At 44.7% G+C, this 21281-nt stretch overlaps 1 protein-coding gene across 1 annotated transcript; it reads left to right on the top strand.

Annotated features, from left to right (window-relative positions):
- The first annotated feature begins 831 nt into the window (after positions 1-831).
- On the top strand, positions 832-14544 carry LOC120850190 (zinc finger protein OZF-like). The gene is made up of 2 exons (XM_042293208.1): positions 832-944; positions 13141-14544. The coding sequence occupies exons 1-2, from the start codon at positions 929-931 to the stop codon at positions 13689-13691; spliced, it is 567 nt and encodes a 188-aa protein (XP_042149142.1). The 5' UTR covers positions 832-928; the 3' UTR covers positions 13692-14544.
- Positions 14545-21281: the final 6737 nt, after the last annotated feature.

Raw genomic sequence — 21281 nt, 5'->3', positions numbered from 1 at the left:
TCGCAGGAGCTTCCTCGCTAAAAGTTGCTATGGTTGTTCGGTGACGGAGGGCTGAAACAACTTCCCTTAGGCCCTAACGCGACGTATACATTTCGCGTAGATTCTCAGATATTTCAACGTTCAAACAAAGCTAAGAGAATGCGAAAATTTTATGTTAAAAGTTCTATCGGTCCTCGGACACATCCCGGAATCCGAGCACCGGTACGGCGATGCAGAGCTGATGCTGTCTCACAGGCGTTAATATCCAGATGATCCAGAGCGATCTTGCGCAAAAACGGTATAAAGTCTCATTCCTTCATATTTTCACATTATACCTGCGTCAGCGAGCACGAAGAAGCCCGAAGTCGTCGGAAAGCAGCTGCACATCACGGGTACCGCGCACCGAACAAACTCGCATCCGCCAGCTCTGGGCGCTGCCATCTTACCTATGACGTCACGACTCTTGGGAGGTCACGTGACGAGTGGTCACATTTGCGTAAAATATGGCGGCAACCGGGGGGGTGCCACTTCCGAACTTCCGGTTTATCACTCTAAGCGTCCACTGTAACTGCGCGCAGCCAACACAGTGTTAGTGCAGCTCACATCAAACTTAAAATAAAACTGCATCTCCTGCGATGGTAAGTTATAGCCAGGTAACTTACCAATCCTACCTGGCTATACAGTGTTCTTTGTGTAGCGGTTTCTTCTAAATTTGCTGACTGAATAAACGCGACAGCCTGAAAAAAGCGGCGCACTAAACCAAAACTAAAATACAGGCGTAGTCCTATCCATTCGGATAGACTGAAATCCACTCAAATCGAAGCTTATCCAAGCCAATTCAAACAACAATGGCGCCGGTTGACAAGTTTGGACGTGCTGCATTCGGAAGTTTGAACGGTTTGGAAGTTTGGGGTTCGAGTCCTGCGTCTGCGTGGTGTGTGTGACATGAATGTTCAATGTGAGCGGTACGTTGTTGGTGTCATCAAACTGTCAACTCTTTCATTCCCGAAACAGGAAAGGATACATTGACAACGCGGTTGTGAGTCGATCCCGCTTGACTCCGCAGACTGCAATGGAAGCTGCGAACGGTTTGTTGCACGAGTATATGAACATATGAACAAATATTAGTGCAGTGTTAGTCCGGCGCAGGCTACATTCTGATCTATACTCCGTTAACAAGTTTCTACGGTGCAGAGATGGTGCGGGAGCCTAGTTCCACAGAATTCTTTGTACGAGAACTCGCGCTTAGAAAACACTTCTCGAATCCACGCACAGGCGCCTCTGCCTGCACAGACGTCGTTGGCAGGAGTGGAAACGCTATGCGGAGCTAAAGTTCGTCTGCTTTTTTTTTGCAGGGGTTGTGGTTGGTGACGTCAGAACTCCGAGTTCTGATTAATTCGGAATGAAGAATAGTGGGTAAACCTCAAGGGTAGCTTGCTTGGGGGCAACGTTACTAGATTACCTCAGTTGTGGAACTTTGCATACACCCTCTCAAGTGAGGGTGGGTGCAACTGCTAGATCGGCGATCACGGGACATGGACGCCATTTAATTGCTAAATTTTGCTGGGAGTCTATGGGGCAAAGGATCGTTTTCTTTCCTAACTCGGGTCATAGAAGCCCATTAAGGTGCTTGAATAATTTACACAAGGTATAAATGATTATTTTTCCATAGCCACCAGTTTTGTTGCGATAGGTTAAGTATTTTTTAACGTGAAAATAGGTAAATTCCGCCATCTTGGACGTTGCTGCTTGTCTGGCAACTTTGCCGAATAGGTGACCGGCGTTTGAGCCGGAAGTTTCGTCATCCGGAGCGAGGCACCACGTGACTTCACGCTTCCGGTTCGTCCGGTGCCGGTCGCGGTTTGTCCAGCTGCATCAAGAGCCCTTCTAGGCGTGGTGGCCGTGCTGTATTCGCGGTGAAAATGGCTTACAGTTCCGCGGTACGTTGTTCTAACGCAAGCCATAGAGGGCATAAGATGGTTCCAGTTCCCGTGTAACAAAGCATGGAAGCAACGATGGGCCGTCGCTGTTAAGCGACTGAAAGAGCGAGATGACCTGCGACAGACAAACGTCGGTGACCGTTTATGCGCGGCCAATATTGTTACAGGCCAGTACAACGTGTTCTCTCTTTCTTTGGGTAGGGCCAGCGGGAAATAACGATCTCTAACAGTCTTTTGGCACCCACCAAAAGCGTCTCGATTATTCCACGAAGGGGTGAGCAGTGCTTGTCGTACAAGGCATCTGCGAGAACGCGGGGTGCGATCTCGCAGGCAATCAGTTCATGGCACGACGTTTCGTCAACGTACAGTGTTATTGCCAGGCCGATTACTCGTTACATCGACAGCTCGGATTAACATTTTTTGTGATGAGCCGCCGCAGACTGTTCCCGGGAAGTGGCGTGGATGGGTGGCTTGCTATAATATAAATAAACAAAAGGACAGGTCACCTTTTTGTAATATAAATAAACAATAGCCAATGGGCAGCACCTTCATATTGACGGATAATAAAGCAGTAGCACGACCCTGCGTAGCTCATATAAAAATCGGTACTCGTTTGTGTATGCTTTCTTACTCGACATCATTAAAAAAAACGTGCGGGAAGGGGGAAAGGGGGGGGGGGGGTGGAGGATTATTGTAGTTCACGGGGGTAAACTTAGTTGAAGTACCAAAAACGCGTGAGTGTTAAAAAGCAAGGATTGTCACGTATTCAGATGTCGACGAAACTAACTTTCGCACGGAAGTGGCGTTTTAATCGCGCGAGAAAACATATTAGCTGAGTTTGAAACGCCGTCTGACCGACTTCTTTCCCCGTCTTAAACTTTTGATTGCCTGAAGATTTTCTTACCCAGGCTTAGGTGTTCTAACAAAGTGAGAAAAGTATGCCAGACCTCCGACCGGGCATTTCAGCTGGCCGTGTCTTACGGCTTACATTCGCGCCTATTTCAGTCGGTGATGTGATCTAACGTAACCATCAAAAATAAACAGAACCCAAATGAAACACGCTGGCTCAAAAGGAAAACGAAACATCTAGCCTGAGTTTTCATGCGAAGACCCGGAAAGCGCGGTGCGAGTGCAGCTTGCCGCCGGCCGCACTCGCTCTGCGCTTTCGTGGCCGTTCTCGATGCTTCTGCGTACCGATTAGTACTTAACATATCCGTAGAAGTAACTTGAGACGTTCAGAAGTGTGTAAGTCACCCAGCAGCAGAGGAAGGTGGCCCGGATTGATGGGGTTTAACACCCGCACACGCTTCCGTAGCCGTCATGGGGCTGCGTCGGCTGCTAGCTACGAACCGGAAGTGAAGATTACCCAGAGTTCTTTGAGGCTGCTGCCAAACGCCGGTCACCTATTCTTGGTGCGAGAAGGAAGCGAGAGAGGCTGCGCCAAGGCGCTCGTTGCTTGCAATGGGAGGAGAGAGAGGAGGAAAGGCGCATGGAGCAACAGAGTTGCAACAGAGCGGGCGCCTGCTCTCGTGCAGGCAACACTGGCACATATCCTTTCTCGAATCCTCTCCCTCAGGCGCCGCCATTAAATTGCAAACGCTCTCCAGGTTTTGAGTTGCGCCCACCCTCACTACAGCCTCCCTAGGTCTAATAGAACTGCATTGTCGCGCCCTCTGTGCAAGGAGGAGACAACTTGCATGCCATACTGGAAAAACCTGCCACGTCCGAGTGTACTCGGGCACATTCCCGTGTGGTATCAGTTTTGGTTTGCTCCCTGCTCCTTCCAACCAGGCTGTCATTTCTTTTTATGTGTTTTGGTACGTATGAGCAAGAAATGAAAACAATTTTTTTTCTTGTGATGTCTCTTTTTGATGGCATGGCCCTTTTTGATGGCTCCTGTTTCAGTATGTTCCTTTGTTGTTACAGAATGGCGAATCTATGTCGTTCAACTTCATGCTTCATGGCAAACGCCGAAGATCTTGAAATTGCTAATAAACTCGTCATTTCACGACCATGGAAACAAGGAAGTCACAGTTCAGAATGAGCGAAGGCCGAGTAGGTCTGCTCAAAAGAATGACCTCATTTAGCATGCGAGGTCGAGTTGCCCCTGCATAGTACCTTGTCTCAGAAGGTACAATAGGAAAAATATATCATTGGTTAGTGTAATGCAGAAAATCAATTAACTTCTTTCCCATAAAATAGTGTCTCTCTTGTGAATAAATATTTTTCACTGAGTTTGCTACAGTGTTACTGCCACCAAAAAAAATGTTTGGCATGTGAGAAAAAAAAAAAAAAAAAAAAACACTGTACTCCTAGGGTTAAAAAATCTGCCACTCAAAAGTGGAGATTTGGAAGACATTCTTCTTGCATCCCGGTGAGTGCAGCAAGGCTTTCATCATCTTGCTGGTATGATTACATCGCTATTGGGAAGAGGGTGCTGTCGGTGTCTGGTGTTCGAATAAGTAAAAGGATATGGGATTGTAACGTGCACTGCACTTCAAGAACCATTTCGAATCAATAAAATTTATCCTGAAGCAAAACCTGGCGGCCAAGTACCAGGCGATACTTTTCTTACGCACGGTTTTGTTTTTGAAGATGACGCCGGGTCCCTCAATGGACCATTTTAGAAAGTTGCCGGTTCAGGAGGCTCTGGTCCTCATGGTGCCGCCATCTTGCTGACTTGGGGTGCACTTGACCACGGCTGTAATCCGCTTACGACGCCTTAGCAAGGCATCGCGGTCGGATTATGATGTGCCCAAGCGCACTTCAACTGAGCAAGATGTTTTGTGCCCTGAGGCCAAATTGGCTGAAGCTTTTCTTTTTCTGTTTTGCCTTTTATGTGATTTATGGCTTCTTTGTAATAAATGAACCTCCCGTAAGTTACACTAAGCGGATTATCCAGTGCCAAGAGATATACTTTAGCATGTTAATTAAGGTGCAGAGCTGTCTGATTGGTCAAGAAATCCTCCTCCGACTGCTTGTTAAATGGGTAGTTAGAAAAAAAGTAATATGTGCCTCATTATTGCTCTTTTTGCAGAGACCAGCAAGTCTTTATAGAAACTGAATCATGGTCCATTCGTTATCAATTGGGAGTGTTTATTCTAAGAGTTTTGTGCATAGCTCATATGTATGCTATGCGAAGTAGTTCTTACGAGGCTTGGCGTTAAAAAATCATATTTACTACATACTTCGTCTCGTCCTATGGTGGACTAAAACCCAATGATACAGGCCACCAGTCCAATCGCGAGCCTGTTATAAACGAGGTGGTATATTTCCTCCGTTGCAAGTATCGGAGCGCCAACACGCGTCATGCAGAGGCGAGCTTTTCGTCTGCTTATCGAGCTCCCACAGTAGCTCCGTCTGCTTGTCTCTCCTAAAGACTACTGAAGGGATTAAATACTGTCTGGAAGCGATGTAACGAAGAGTACTAAGATATTGAGGTGGGCTAGTTGGATATGACGAAGAGCACCCGGGATCAGAACCAGTGGCCATTAAAGGGGCCCGGCAACAACTTTTTGACTGGTTTTTAATTTGCACCGATCCTGAGCGCACTGAACGTAGTAACTTAAAGAAACTTTTCTTTTCCCAGATTTCGCTTTATTTTAAAAGTTGCAGGCAAATTAGAATTGCAAAAACAAGCAAAAAATAACCTCCTTCATGACGTCGTAGGTCCTGGATAGAGTGGCCGTGAACTAGAGGAGGAGTAGTGAGCTCATCGAGCAGTCACGGCTGCCGCACAAGAGGGCGCCACTAAAGCACGTGTTGGATAGGCTGTATAAAGCGGGTGGCCAGGGCGGCTCACATCGCTTTTGCTGCGCGATTAAAGACTAATTCAGCATAACACTTCATTGGCCACATACGACAGAAAACACGGGCTAAAGATCAGTTCAGATCGGGAGCTACTTCGCGCTGCCATACCGTCAAATGGCCAAATCTCCAGCCAAGCCCGCGCCAAAAGCCTTCGGAACGCTCGGAACCGGTCGGATCCTCGAGCCGGTATACGACCGCAGCGCCGCCGCGTACGTCGGGGACCTTTCTAAGCTTGCCGTTCATTGGCGCCTCATCCCACTAGCCCTTTCTAGTATGCGCCATTTTTTCCGCCGCTTGGTGGCGAGTTTTTCGACGGGTCTTTTCTTGTTTCCGTACTTTGTAAACTGTATTTGTTTCTTTTCTGATCTAAAATAGTGAACAAAAACTACTTTCATACATAACTGAAATGGTTCGCGACACTTATATTTTGTATCTCGACTAAAAAAGAAGCTTTAAGCTGCTCTGACCAGTAGTAAGCTCAGGACCAAAGACGTCACATATTGCGCGCTTTCGGCAACGCGGGTCGCCCTCGTAGGTGGAGGAGGTTTCCGCGTCGTCCGGTTAAAATATGACTCCCTGATATTTAGTTACTCTCTCCGTGCCCGATGGCTTGCCCGGACCCCAAGAGACGTGGAAACCGCAAAAAAGGTAGACGCTTAAATATGATTGCAGGGCCCCTTTAAGGAATCAAGAGGAGACTGATTGAGTGTTCGACACAGGAGCACTTTTACGGGCTATGTGCGGAAGCGAGATGTGGGTCCGGGAAAAAACTGAAAGATTGGATTGGATTATAATGTTATAGGTAAGGGCAAAATGACTTTATATCAGTGTTGCCTGCATGCCCTCCAACTTCTTCAAACTGTTGACATGTTTACGAAATATATGGCATGATTGTTTATAAAACTAAGTGCCATGTACCTTTACTTTACCAATATAAAATAGCGCACTATCAGAATAGAGAACCATATGCTTAACATTGATACTCTTCGTACTCCAAGTATCGAAATTTCTCTTGTGCACTCTTTTGCAATGTGGAGGCACGCTTTCCTGAGATAGTGCTCTGCCCTACAGCTTTCGGGCCCTAGTTCATCGTAGGGTGAGACATAGTTATATGCTTTTCATTTTTTTAAAGCAAGTGTCTAGAGTTCCGTCCAGACGGAACGATAGTCGCCACTAAAGTTCCGTCCATGTTGGGTCTCGTATAAAACAAATGGTGAAAGCTAGTTTCTGAAGTGGTTGTGTAGTGTAGTGGAAAGGTGTCTGCTTTACACGCAGCGGGCCCGGGTTCGAACCGCAGTAGGAGATTACTCTTTTTTTCTCTCAATTTTTGTTGTCGACATTTACATTTCTTTTTTACATTTATCACTGAAAAAAATTAATGCATGTTGTCAACAAAACTTTGCTCCCTTTCCGGAGGTGCAATAAGGCATAGCGGGTTTGGATTGCTGGCTGGACGCCGCGAAGCGGCGTGTACGGAAGGCTAAGTGGGTTAATAGGTTTGTAATTAGCAGCCGCATACTGTCGCCAGAAGCGGCGTGAACACAGGCGGGGGGGTTCTTAACGAGCTCCCCAGTGATACACGCGCCGTCGAAAAGAGTGACCCAAATGGCACGAGCTCTCTGCGTTTTAGACGGAACTCTAGTGGCGACTATCGTTCCGTCTGGACAGAACGTTAGCCACACCGTTTTTTAAATGTGCATATTTTGATAAAATAACAAATGACTGATGGTCTCATATGCAAATTTACAGTTGTTTTAATTTTGATGCATGAAGGGTAAAATTAGTACTAATGCTCAGTGAGGAGCCATACTTGTTTTACTGTAGTCCTTTAGGTTAAAATGAAAGAAGTTAGTCCAAGTAAAAGAGGTATTCTACCATTTCTTTGACTATTTGTCACCGTTATTCGAAACATCCCGATACAAATGAAGCCCTGTTGTGGTCACTGTGTCAACGTGGCATTTGCACCCTTAGGTTCCCAGGCGAAAATCAGTCTACTTCCAGCTGGATTACAGAACTGGAAATGAGACAGTCCAGCTGGGTTCCACCTGGACCCAGCTGGAATCCAGTTGGACCGCCTCATTTCCAGTTCCATAATCCAGCTGGAAGTGGACTGATTTTCGCCTGGGTTAAGACAGGTATTTTTCCCACATTAATTTTTCTGCACAAGCTGGTAATCTTTATTCCTAAGGAGCGATGTGTGCTGTCTAATCACATTTCTTCCTGCATGGCACATCAACGTGCGACTTGTGCCGTCTATCACCAATCTTCTTCGTCTGACGAGGGCACTTTATATCTTAGTTATTTATTTATACATACACCCTCAGGGCCGTTATGCATTGAAGAAGAGTGCATCATCAGTCTTTGAGGGGGATCAGTGGCCCAGTGCTTTAGTGCACCACAGCTGGGAGCATGTGGACCTTAAGTCTGTTTTGCCGTCTATTTCGATCTGAATGAGCATTGTACCGGCGCACAGTTGAGTGTCACCACTGTGTGTCGTGCGTTAAAAACCCCAAGGCTAGGGGTGGGTACTGCACTGGCTAAATTTCTCATCTACAGCAGTGACACCAGATGCCATTGGGGCTGACTATAGTTCCTGCTGTCTAAGCAAATTCACAACACAATTCTCTTTAAATCGGTCTTAGCAGTCTATGCTTTCATACTTGGCTTAGATTTGTTTTGTGATCCATTAGTTCAGCAGGGCTGTCCCGAACAATTTATATTTGCGAGTCCTGCGTTTGTCATGGTCACTGAAGTTTGAGAGTTTTGACCAAGCTCCTCCTTGTTGCATGAACTTGATGCCCTCTTAAGCTGTGCAAAATGAGCCAATCATAAAAATTCAACATTTTAGACTAAATGCTGATCATTGTGTTTGGGAATTTAATGGGGTGAAACTTGCAATTCTAGAAAGAGGGAACTATTCAAAGAAAAAACATTTTGTGTAACATGCCCTAGTAAACAATCTACTACTTTTCTTCCCAGGTGCAAGATGTCCACCGTTCAGTGCAGCCAGCAACATAAAATGGAGCCTACATGCCTCTGTTAAAAGCTTGCCTTGCCCATTGTGACCATACCATTGTGCACATCATCTGTTAGATTGATATGTCTACTGCAATATGCCGAGACAAAAACAAGGCAGCTTGTGTTACTGTAACTTTTAGTACATATTAAAGAAAAGAGACTAGCGTGTACATTTTACTGTGAAAATTTACCTCTAAAGTTTATGGTACACAATAGACCTTATTCAGAATTCTGTGTCATATTTCGGAAGGTGCGCCAATGTCTTTCCGTAGCCTCAAACATGGCATCCCATGTTTGAGGCTACAGGCAGAGCGCTGCTCTGAAAGTGATGCCACCCTACTGCTGTGTCTTGCTGTGTGTAGCCAACAGGGAAATAAGAAACTGACAGAAATAAATTTTCGAATTCCATTGTTTTTCTTTTAATAGCAAATCTTGGAAGGATTGTAGTGTTTTAGTGGGATTATCCAGGTTGCAAAATGAGAGCCCACACTGTCATGCTTCTACCATGGGCTCTGTCAAATCCTCTTGATATATGTATATATATGGTGCCCCCCTCTACCTTTTTAAGGGCTGTTCAAGTGTGGTTCACACATTTGCATCGGTAACCTTTTTTTGTTCTTGTCACTTTTTTTTTGTAATTGCTAATATGAGTAATATAGTCAAGTACATTAGTGGACTATCCAGCTTAAAATCTTGTATGTGCTAGGAAACAGCCAAAAGGTTTCTTTCTCAAGTTGTTTGAGGCTTTGGTAGAGTCGTCGAATATGAGCATTAAAAGTTTACATAAACTTAGAGGTACTTCTTTTTTTTTTGTTTTGTTTAACAAACATTAACAAATGTTTGTTAAAAGGGTTTCGTCCTTCATTAGTAATAAATCTGCTGGCTAAATAATACCGTCAGTGCGAAAAGACGATTGAGAAGGATCCGCGGTTTTGGGCGATACATATATGTTCATTGGGGAGTGCTTATGGGGGCTGGCAGGTTTGCATGGTTTGCACGCAAAGAGAGCATTCTCAAGACATTTGTCTTGAGACGTCAAAAAAGCCGCTTTTCGGAACCAGCAAAAAAGCGCTGTGGCAGTTGTTTTTTCTGGCTGGCTTTACTGCACAACGTGAGTGTTGTGTGGGAAACCAGCGTGCTGGGGTTTGCAGCTCTGGTTTTCTTTAGACTCTTACATGGTTGGTGATAAGACACCTTATTTCGCGATAACTAAAACGAAAACTATTTCGAAGGTCCAACGTTTTTCGCACTGATAGCAATGTTCCTGTTCAAGAATGTCTGATTCATATAAATTTGGTGTCTGCCCTTCGGTTCAGGCAGCCTCGCCCTTCATGCTGGGTAGGCCCAGGTTTTGTTTGGAAACATTTGACTCGTGTTTTTTTTCTCAATTTCACTCGTAAATCTCCACATTAATTCTGGGACTAGATCTTACTGGTCGACGCATAACTGTGTGTCTGTCTAGACTAACAGCTAGTTGAAATATTAATTTTATTGTATTGACGTAGTCACACTGGTCCAAAAGCACGTAGATGCCAACGTGCCTTGATATTTTGTAAATAGGAATTACAGTTAGAACGTGATGCAGCGTTTGAAAAGCAAAAACGCTTCAAACTGAAATTACCAAAATCACTCAGCAGCTATTCAGTGATTCTCGAATCCATATCAATAAGCAATCCAGCAGGCAATGGCAGCGATGGTCATGCATTCAAGAGTGGCAAATTTGTCATTCAAATGCTCGCTGGCACAATGTTAAATCGTTGTCCTGCTACGGAAGCTTTTTTTATTTCAGTTTTGAAAGGAGCTAGACGGCTTCGTCCATCAATCTGTGTTTTGCCCAGCTGATCGTAGAACTCGGACGCTCGAGTGGTTGGTCAACGCGTTCAGTGTAAATGCAACTTAGCACTTAGAGCTGCGTCCAGAGGCTCTAGTTATGAGTCCTGTAGACGACTTAATTCTCGCGAATCGCCTACAATTCGCGAAAAATAGGTCCTGCAAACAATTCCGGTAACATGTAAACACTTTGAAATTTATATTGAGATCCCACTGCGGTCGCGAAAATTAGAACTCGCGAATCATTTCAAAACTTCAACTTTGACCTAAATCACGAAATATTGATCCCGCTAAAAATAAGTTGTTTAGAGTATTTGTTTGGCTCCTGCATCCACAAGCAGTGTGTGCCCTCATCGCCGTTTTTATTACACAAGTTTTGGGTGTTCAATTTTAAGTATTTCTGAAAGCTAGCAGCTAAAAAGGTCGAGCTCTTGCTGGAAGGAAAGTGTTTCTTTCCTTCCTGCAAGTCTCGACACTTAAACCATCTTGACCTCTGATGTAGTAAAGTGGTTAGTTGGGCGAGTTGGTAATGATTGAACATGGTTAAAATTGCACACAAATAGAAAGGAACAGAGAAGAGGGTGGTATCAAAATATGTCACCAGCTTGTCTACCATAGTCGTTTTGTGTGTAAAATGTGCATAACAGAATGATTGCATAGCCTGACCCATTTTTCAGCAAGTATGTAAGGAGTCAGGATACTAATGTTATTATTGTGTCTCAATCACCTTTTGCTTGTTTCCTTCCAACCAGCGCTGGGGAGAAAGAATGCCTTGTTTAAATGAATGACGCAAATTACTTTGAGAACTTGCGTAAGATATGTGAGACTGTTTAACGGTTTTGTATTATTATTTTGATTTTATATTATTTTTACACAGGAAGGAAAGTGTTTCACGAGCAAAACAACTCTTGAACCATTGAACTGAATCTTCACTTTCTAGTAGATGTACCCTTTGCCCAACACTTTACTGATGTGTGATTTTCAGAATTCTCACTACTTCGGGGCTTGTTGGAGGTGCGGTGCTCCAGAACCCAAGCTGCTGTTTTTGCTCAAAGATATATGTCAGAACTTCACTGTACTGCATGCACTTGCACCTTGGTGTTGCAGTGCTTGAACGTGACTTTGCGTGACCTGGCGTAACCTCTCTTTATGAAGGACCGCAACAGGTCTCGACGCTTAAATGGGATTAGAGTTTTGAGTTGGAGCAGTGCTAGCCACTGATCATTTGGCAGCTCAAGATGTGATGAGACCGCCTTTCATCCGTGAAATGACAAGACAGTTGAGGTGGTCTATTGTGGCCGATGCATGTGCCTCATGGAGTGGGGGACACTAAGGCACGTTTCGCATACCCAGCAGTAATCTTGTCATTCCTATGTGACCTCGTGACTTTTAAGTGGTATGTGTGCCTTGAGTCATTATAGGGCTTTTGTTTCCGGTAATTTTATACTTCTGTTTTTGCCTGGTTGCCATTGCTTCTCACGGTTGGGTTTTGCGCACAAATTTAATGAAGCCTTGTGCAAGGAGAATGTTTTCTTTCCTTCAAAAGCACCTTTGTCGTGCTTCCACTGTCTGCTCATGAGAAAAAGGCATTGTGTTAAATTTCTTAGAGTTTGCTTTTAGCGATTGAGATGTGTGTTGCAGGGCTTTGAAGTATGAACAGTGTTTTGTTCCTGGGGTGTTTTTCAGCATCGCAAACTGATGCAAAGAAGTATTCGACAACATTGGGTTTGGAGCTTTCTTTTTTTTTTAAATTTCATTTCCATAAAGCTTAGGCTTCTTTGCACATGAGTGGTTGTTTTGAACTGTATTGCTAGTGTGGTTGCATCTCTCATCTTGTATGTTTTGTGCATGCATTGTCAAGCACTTCTTGGTAACGAAACCTTTCTACTTATTCAATTGTACTCGGCAAATTTGCATTGTAAAGTGTTCATCTGAAATCCCCTTAGGTATTTGATAATTTTAAAATACACTATTTTCAAACATTGCTTGTATGTTTGGGAGAGGCGGTCGCTTAGTGTTGAACAAATAAAAACCTGGCACGTGCCTCAAGGTATTTTCAACTATAAATTAGAACACTGCCAATGGTGTTGAAAAAAAGCAGGAAAAAAGTAATTTTTAAAAATCTATTTTTTTCTCGAGTGGAACTAAGCATATGTTTCGCTATATATTGTGCACGTTTCGAGTGCCTCGGAATGTGAGTGTAGTCAATGACTGCCGGAGCATTGATTTTCAATGTTTGGTGCTACATTGGCAGTTAAATTCATGGGAGCTTCCATCCTATATTTCATTCACCCTTGATCTGACAGTATGGTGGATGCCATGCACTCGCCGGACCAATCAACCGCCTTCCTCTCGTGACCTGACCCTGCTTTCTGCGTGTGGGAACTGGGCAGAAGCATGATCACGTTGCAAAAGAGAAATGTGGCCGTTCCAATGAGCATGTATGTACCACCGCACTGTCAACTTATATGGGAGAACAAAGCATGGATTCTTAGAAACAACACTAGGAGTTTACATGTGGCCCTAACAAACACCAAGATTTCTGTGCATCCATCCCCAACAGAGCAAGAAGTCCTGTCCGTTGCTGTGGTAAGCGGGCCCTTCGACTGCGAGGACTGCGCACTCCTGTTCTCCTCGCGGAGTCTCCTCGACGGCCACCAGAGGGCGGCGCACGGGCACGGAGAGGGCAAGCATCAGTGCCGTTACTGCACCTACTCGAATGACAGCGCGTCTAAGGTCATCCGCCACGAGAGGATGCACACCGGCGAGAAGCCTTTTGAGTGCCACTTCTGCGGTAAGGCGCTGACGCGCAAGACTAACCTCGTTGCCCATCTGCGGTCTCACACCGGCGAGAAACCCTTCAGTTGCCAATTCTGTGGGAAGGCGTTCTCCAAGAAGAAGAACCACGACTACCACGTTAGGACACACACGGGCGAGAGGCCACACAAATGCGGCCTCTGCCCACGGCGGTTTAGTGACCCATCCACGCTAAACAAGCACCGGCGGACGCATCCCACCTACCGCCCTTTCATCTGCCAGGAATGCGGTCGGATGTTTGCCCGCAGGGAGACGCTAGTCGAACATGGTGCCATCCACTCTCTTGCATTGTGCTAGCTGCATACTCGTTTGTCGTCTGCTTGCGTTCTGTTGTGTTCTTATTTGCTGAATCTTCATGCCGGGTGTGTTAGCACACTTCAGCTTGGAACATGCTAACACATCTGGGTATTTAACCCTTTCCTGTGGCCAATACCCTTCCCTGCCCATTTTGATCTGGTTGAGCATCGTACTGGCAAACTGGCAAGCGGTCGTGTAATCACTGCTGCACGGTTCACGTCAAAGACCAGGTCAACAATTGTACTAGCCTAATCTGTAGCGCAAACTAGTTTCCCCATACACAGTGACTGCGCAAACTACGCCGAATGGCTTACCCTGCTACACCCTGCTACGGTTAGCCAATATGTAAAAAATATGTGGCAACATTTTTATTTTTTTTTATTAAGCTACAATATACTGCAGGCCATTTCCAGGCCAAAGCGGGGTGGGACAATATAGAGTGACACTGCAGACAATTTTGCAACCTAAACATGATTTTGACTTTATGAGTACCGAAAATATAATAGTTCAGGCCCCGCTACACGTCCAGATTGTCATGGTAGGCTTTTGCGTTTTTTTTTTAAACTTGCGATTATTGTCGCAAATAATGTAATGTTCAATTTGATCTCTGTCGAACACTGACAATATTCCGAATTTTTGCAATATCGAGTCATGTTCACTGTCTGCTCTGGCAGGGAAGTCAGCTTTGTTGAGTGTGCTTCTGACCGCATTCTTGTGTACGGCAGTGAAACAACAACTGCAAAGTAAGCATTGCAATTTTGCTAATCTTGCTTTGCTGCAGTGTACCTGCATGCTAAGAAAAAAGCACTCCCTCAAAGTGGGATATGTTAAACACTCAAATGTCAAGTATAATAAAAAAAAAAAAGGGGGGGGGGGGGGGGTGGCGGGTGGAGAACATACTAATGTAACAATTCTGCTTTGCAGTAAAAATTCCTGAATAAAACACAATGTTATTATTTATGATAGACTATGATATATTCTGGCGATATCTTTTTCAAATTCAATATTTAGCAAGGGTACTGTGAGAAACTTTGAGTAAACTGCTCAATAGGTTTATTCTTATTTTCAACCTTCTTGTTTCATTACCACCTTTATATAGGTTTTATGTGTTTGAGGTACAGTCAGTGGAATGAATTAAAACCAAATTAGATAAAGGAGTGGAAGCAAGCTTGGAAATAACCTTAACCAGTTGGATTGTTTTTAAAACGTATATTTATCATTCACATGCCGATTTTTGTTATAAAGTTCTTTGTATAAAGTGTCATTTATATTCATAACCTAATGATAAAAGGTTTTTCTAGTCCGAATTAAGAATTTTAATTTTGTTACAACCTTTAGAACCTGAATGAAACATAAATTTGTGTGCTCAAGATTACGCTGTTCTAAGATTATTTCCGAGGAATCTACTATTTAGTTTCAATTTTCTTTCATACCCACAATAACCACTGCAGTCCCTACTGTCCATCAATCAGCATCTTGTTGCCATGCCTAGCACTTCTGTGTGCAACCAAAGAGCTAGTTCTGTATTTGAGGGAATCAAACCTGCCATGCAGTTGATGCTAACAAAAGGTTGTACAGTAGGCATGTCTTTTAGTTGGATAGGCCTGCACACAAATCTTAATATATAATATTTGCAGTGGTATGAATAAAAACAAAGTGTGCGCTTGTGCTCCAAAAGTACTTTTGGCTTCTCCAAAATAACTTGGGCCAATCACATCACTGGATACATCAAAGCTAGGCTGACCGTTCAGTGTCCGGATGTTGTAACTAGACCAGTCGCAAAGATCGCAATATGAGTGTGAACGCTTCTCCGCTTGTCGCCGCAGAGGCATGTTCACGCTCATATTGTTTCCGATAGTACATCTGATATGCTCCTCGTTCCCGCAGCATCTTCCCCACGACACTAAAGAGAGCGAAAGAGGGACTCTAGTGCAGTTGCTTTCTAGCCCTTGCCCGCTTGCCCGCACTTCCTCATTGCCTCCACGGCCGCCTCTGTTGTCTGCTACAGACAGTTCCCTGCATTCCTTTCGATGCCGCGGAGGGCACCGCACACTTTGCAAAAGGATCATTGGACACTGCAATGTTCCTTTTTTTGTTGTGGGGGGACAGTACAACTGCAGTGTCTTACTTAGATGTGCATCGTGCTATAGTGATTACACAGCCACGCGTCCAAACTCTTTGCATCGCGCTGCTTTTGTGTTTCCGTCTTTCGTGCTAGATGTTGTAAATGTCTTGTGGCGTGACCCAGATTTGTTTTGAACATTTGCTCTGTTTGAATGTGTTGTGGCTGCACACATTCCTGTTGTTGGGACTAGTTGTACACCGTGACAATCTGTTGCAGGTCTAGGTTAATTTACCTGAAATGCCATAACTGAGCAGACTTCACCAAAGCAGATGCACGTGTCCTTTTATTTTTATTTTATGCACTACTAACTGATTTTTGTTTTGTTTCCTCTTTGCTGTGTCTAAAGCCACAGTCTGATTGCTCATTCATCATTTAAGAGGCGTGGTGTTCGCTACAGGGATGATGACAGAATTAATTTCAAACAGACCTCGAGCACGCTTAAAGCACGTTCGTTTCATACTGCTTATTGCGCAAAAAAACGCTGACTTGGAGAACCGTGTCTTTTTTCTTTCTAATTTTAAAAGCTTTTTTTCGGAGCACTTCAATCGATATTTGTTAGTCGCACGTCATACTAGGATTGGAGATGTGGCTTTCCAGTGAAATTTGTAACAGTGAGCTTTTGCTCGATGAAGATTATAAAATTTATCAGAAAGGGTGAGAGCGTAGCGGAGGCGGAGGTGTACTCGCTGTTAACAAGTACTTTCACGCTGTTCCTGTCGATTTAAATGCCAACATTGAAGTGTGAAATTTTCATTTTTTTTATGGCCTGATTGGTGTATGGTACAGACTGCCACAAGCTTTGTGTTATTTTATTTGTGATCTTTGTATTTGCCTCAATGATGTTACTTCTCGTTATGCCGCATGTCCCGCATTTTTCAGAGGTGATTTTAATTACCCAGGCATTGACTACTTTTGACTACTACTACTACCTGGATGTAGAAATGCCTCTGGGGATCCAGACTTCTTGAATGTTTTCCACGCACACTGCCTCAAAAAGGTTGTTTTTGAGCCTACTCGAAGGCACTTCATTCTAATAAACTTATTTTCAACGACTGTCTCTAAAACAATTAAGCGTGTGAATGTTCTCTAGAAAATCAATGGTAATAAAATGGTTTTAATTGAAGCAGATATTGTTATTCAGCACCCCCTAATTAGTGTAAAGTAATCCACGACTATTCCAACACCAAGGCTGCCGAAATTGGCACAGCTATGAGCAATATTCTTGCGTATGCAGCAGGTATGTCGAAGAAAATTGGATGACCTTTAAAGATCATTTCTGTGTTCAGCAACTTGGTACCAAAGATCAAAAAGCTGTTCGACCCGCAACGTTTGTGGTTTTAAAAAAATGTGTGTTTTTATGAACAAAGGCTGCAAGCTTTAAGTTGTCGGAGCGAGGGTCCATCACCATGTTCAAGGGCCGCTACCGCCTGCCCGAAGTGGACACAAAGTCCGAAGCGCGCACCAGCGCATAAAGAATAGATGGGTCACATTGGCCCATTCGTCTGGGCCCGCATCGAAGCGGTGCAGTGCGGTTCGTTGTACAGGGAAGGCTAGGGGGGAGAGGAGAACTTCTTTCTCTTCACACCAGCCTTCCATGTAGTAAAGTGGAAAGAGCTTACTGCACTGCACGGGTGCGGTGTGCTTCGACGAATAGGGACCGAGAGCGCGGAGACGTGTAGGTGAACCCCATGGCATTGTTGTAAATGACTACTAACAAACCATTCCTGTTATACTAATAAATGTGGTTTCTTGTTTTGGAAACTCCGGCTTCGTGTTGTTCCTCCAGGATGGGCATGCAGCAAGGCAACCATTCCGTAAGGTCTAGTCACCAATCGTTCCAACCTGAGCTCGGTGTTCAGACGTCCCGGCGCGTTCTCGTCTCCTTCGCTCCCCCACTTCCTCACTGGAAACATTATGCATAGACAAGAATGGTCTAAAGGGTGGCACTGCTTTCACGTTGGGAGGTGCGAGCATGAATAATTGCCTTGCTCACGCCAACGCTTGTGAAGAGTTCGATTGCCAACTTTAGTGACAGGCATTTTTCTGGCTCTGTTCTCAGAGAACAATCACTTTTCACTTTAGTGATGTAGCAAAAAATATGGAACAGGATTAAGCATGAAAACAGCAGACGGAGCAACACATTTGCTATCCTGTCTGCTTTTTTTATAACAATATGCTGACTACAGGAAGTATTAGAGATATCTTAGTAGCTTGAGAGAAATCGCAAAGAAATGTTATAGTAATACTGGTCACAATGCAGGTCGGCATTTCAATGTTACAGACTGCAGCAAGGTAGGACGAAGTGAGCAAGTAAGTTCCTTTTTTCTTTTTCTTTCACAGCTGGAATATTCCGATTATGGATGTAATCAGCAACTATCAGAGTGGAACGCTGTACGTAAGTGTGGCATTATCCAAGGCAGTGCGATATTGGTATTAGTAACTGACTTGTCTCTGTAGATTAAAACAGGGGTCTCCAAATGTTTTGGCTGAGGGGCCAGATTGGGGGATATGTCGCACCCTTGAGGGCCAAGAGATGAAGTGGATTCATTGCAATCCACTTATAACGATACCCCCAAATACAATATTTGATACCAGATATAACGATCAGTTTCTAGAATTCCTAGACAAGAAACGCTCAGTTTCTAGTCCAGACACAACGATAATCGGTTTCGAATGAATTTTCGAGTTTTCTCATCATTATTGTAAATGGAGCTTGCACACTACATAAATGCCAAAAAAGCTAAATAATTCGATAACCATTTCGGTACATTATTTCAAATTATAATAAAAATTTTAAAAAGCAGGTGAATAATGTTAATACTTTATTTTGACTAAAGGCCCGTTCACACTCTTGCGACTGCTTGCGACCTCTTAAACCTGGGTTCCTTAAAACTCCTTAAACCAGAGAACACACTGGCGCCATCTATTGGTAAGCAGTGTAAACTCGGCGGTCCGGCATATTTTTTTTTATTTCTCGCGCAATATCCTTTCTTTTTTGGCTCGAAAAGCTTTTGTCAATGTTATAAACGAGCCTTTCTATGGGTATTACGCACATTTGACCTCGGAAATCCCGCAAAACCTTCGCTTTTGTGAAATGCAGTTCTAGGTTCACCGCATAGATGGCGCCACAATGTCAGCGTGTTCCCTCATTCTAGAAACATTTAAGAAGTTGTAAGAGATCTCGTCTCTCTCAGTCGTACTCGGTCGCAAGAGTGTGAACGGGCCTTATGTTCCCTCATTCTAGAAACATTTAAGAAGTTCTAAGAGATCTCGTCTCTCTCAAGGCCCATTCACACTCTTGCGACCGAGTACGACTGAGAGAGACGAGATCTCTTACAACTTCTTAAATGTTTCTAGAATGAGGGGACACACTGACATTGTGGCGCCATCTATGCGGTGACCCTAGAACTGCATTTCACAAAAGCGAAGGTTTTGCGGGATTTCCGAGGTCAAATGTGCGTAATACCCATAGAAAGGCTCGTTTATAACATTGACAAAAGTTTTTCGAGCCAAAAAAGAAAGGATATTGCGCGAGAAATAAAAAAAAATATGCCGGACCGCCGAGTTTACACTGCTTCCCAATAGATGGCGCCAGTGTGTTCTCTGGTTTAAGAAGTTTTAAGGAACCCAGGTTTAAGAGGTCGCAAGCAGTCGCAAGAGTGTGAACGGGCCTTCAGTCGTACTCTGTCGCAAGAGTGTGAACGGGCCTTCTCACACTCTTGCGACTGCTTGCGACCTCTTAAACCTGGGTTCCTTAAAACTTCTTAAATCAGAGAACACACTGGCGCCATCTATTGGGAAGCAGTGTAAACTCGGCGGTCCGGCATATTTTTTTTAATTTCTCGCGCAATATCCTTTCTTTTTTGGCTCGAAAAACTTTTGTCAATGTTATAAACGAGCCTTTCTATGGGTATTACGCACATTTGACCTCGGAAATCCCGCAAAACCTTCGCTTTTGTGAAATGCAGTTCTAGGGTCACCGCATAGATGGCGCCACAATGTCAGTGTGTCCCCTCATTCTAGAAACATTTAAGAAGTTGTAAGAGATCTCGTCTCTCTCAGTCGTACTCGGTCGCAAGAGTGTGAACGGGCCTTAACACGTTTAGCTATGACATAAAAAAAAGACCCAGAAAACACACAGTGGTAGAACTCAATAAAAATATGCAACATTTGTGATACAAGACACTAAGCGCAATTTGTACATGCGACGCAAATAAATATTAACACGTTAAAATGACGTAGCCCTAAGGTAAGGGCAAACACTCAAGGAGGTTAATGGGCAGGAGGTGGCGTCCCTATCCCCAATGCATGGAGCGAAGTGTAACGGAAGTAGGCGTGGCCACGAGCCGCAACGAGCATTTCCTGACCAATGGGAAGCCTAGTGAGTGGGCGCCGCCATTAATTTCGGTGCAAACAACCGCGTTGCGATGACATTTTTATGGCAACGCGACTGTGTGCACCGAAAGTAATGGCGGCACCCACTGTTGTTTGAAACAGCGCTTAACGGGAGACTTTTAAACCGGTATGGTCGGCATTGGATGAGATTATTATAAACGAACGCCTGGTTGCCCAGCAGACAGTAAGTGACTAGAATTGAGACGTTCTAGAGGACGCACCGTGAAGGACTTGGCGGCGCGCAACGCATTTTTTAATAAACAGCAGCAGCAGATCGCACGAGCGCGCATGCAAGCCAGGAGCGCACAGAACAACGGGCTTGCGCTTCCAGTTCTGACTTCGCTCGCACATAATGTGGAACTAAGTATAAACACTCGCGCTGCAAAGCATTTGCATCGTGGACGCCCACGGCGGACGCCGACCGCATCGAAAGCTAGCCTCGTGAAGCACACGCCGGAGCAGATTAGAAAGCAGACGAACCGCCGGCTCTATGCCGCCGGTGCGCTACCCCACGGTGCCCACGGCCTCGGAACGGGTGCGCAAGGCAGTCTGGGATTAAACGCCTCTTCCGGTTTCACTCAGGCTGACGTCATGCCGGGTCCTGTCTGTGACGTACTTGGCAAACACTGGTGATTATGGCGATGACAATATGTAATAAATATAGCACAAAACTAATCAAACCTGCGGGCCGGTCAGAAGGCTTCCGCGGGCCAGATCTCGCCCTCGGGCCGTGAGCGAATGACATTTTAGCGAACAGCGACTTCTGAGCGAATCGACGTTTTAGCGAATAACGGGTACGCGCGTTAACTTTACGCCGCTTCGCCGCTTCGCGGCGACAGTCTGCGGCGGCTCATTACAAAAATGTAAACCCACTTGGCCCACCCGAAAACGCCGCTTCGCGGCGTCCGACTATTCGCTAAAGTGTCATTCGGTGAAACGTGGGCGTTCGCTCAAACGTCATTCGATCAAGTGAGTGCCTCCCCTCCTTGTCTATCTGTTCCTGTCCCTTCCACTTGCGGTTCATCCAGCTCTCCACCCAGTCTGAAAGCGAATTATTGAACGATCACGGC

This window comes from Ixodes scapularis, unplaced genomic scaffold (genome assembly GCF_016920785.2).
Source record: "Ixodes scapularis isolate PalLabHiFi unplaced genomic scaffold, ASM1692078v2 PGA_scaffold4__175_contigs__length_147842914, whole genome shotgun sequence".
Lineage (NCBI taxonomy): Eukaryota > Metazoa > Arthropoda > Arachnida > Ixodida > Ixodidae > Ixodes > Ixodes scapularis.
Note: the sequence above shows the minus strand (reverse complement) of the source record. Positions and strands in the feature narration are given on the sequence as shown.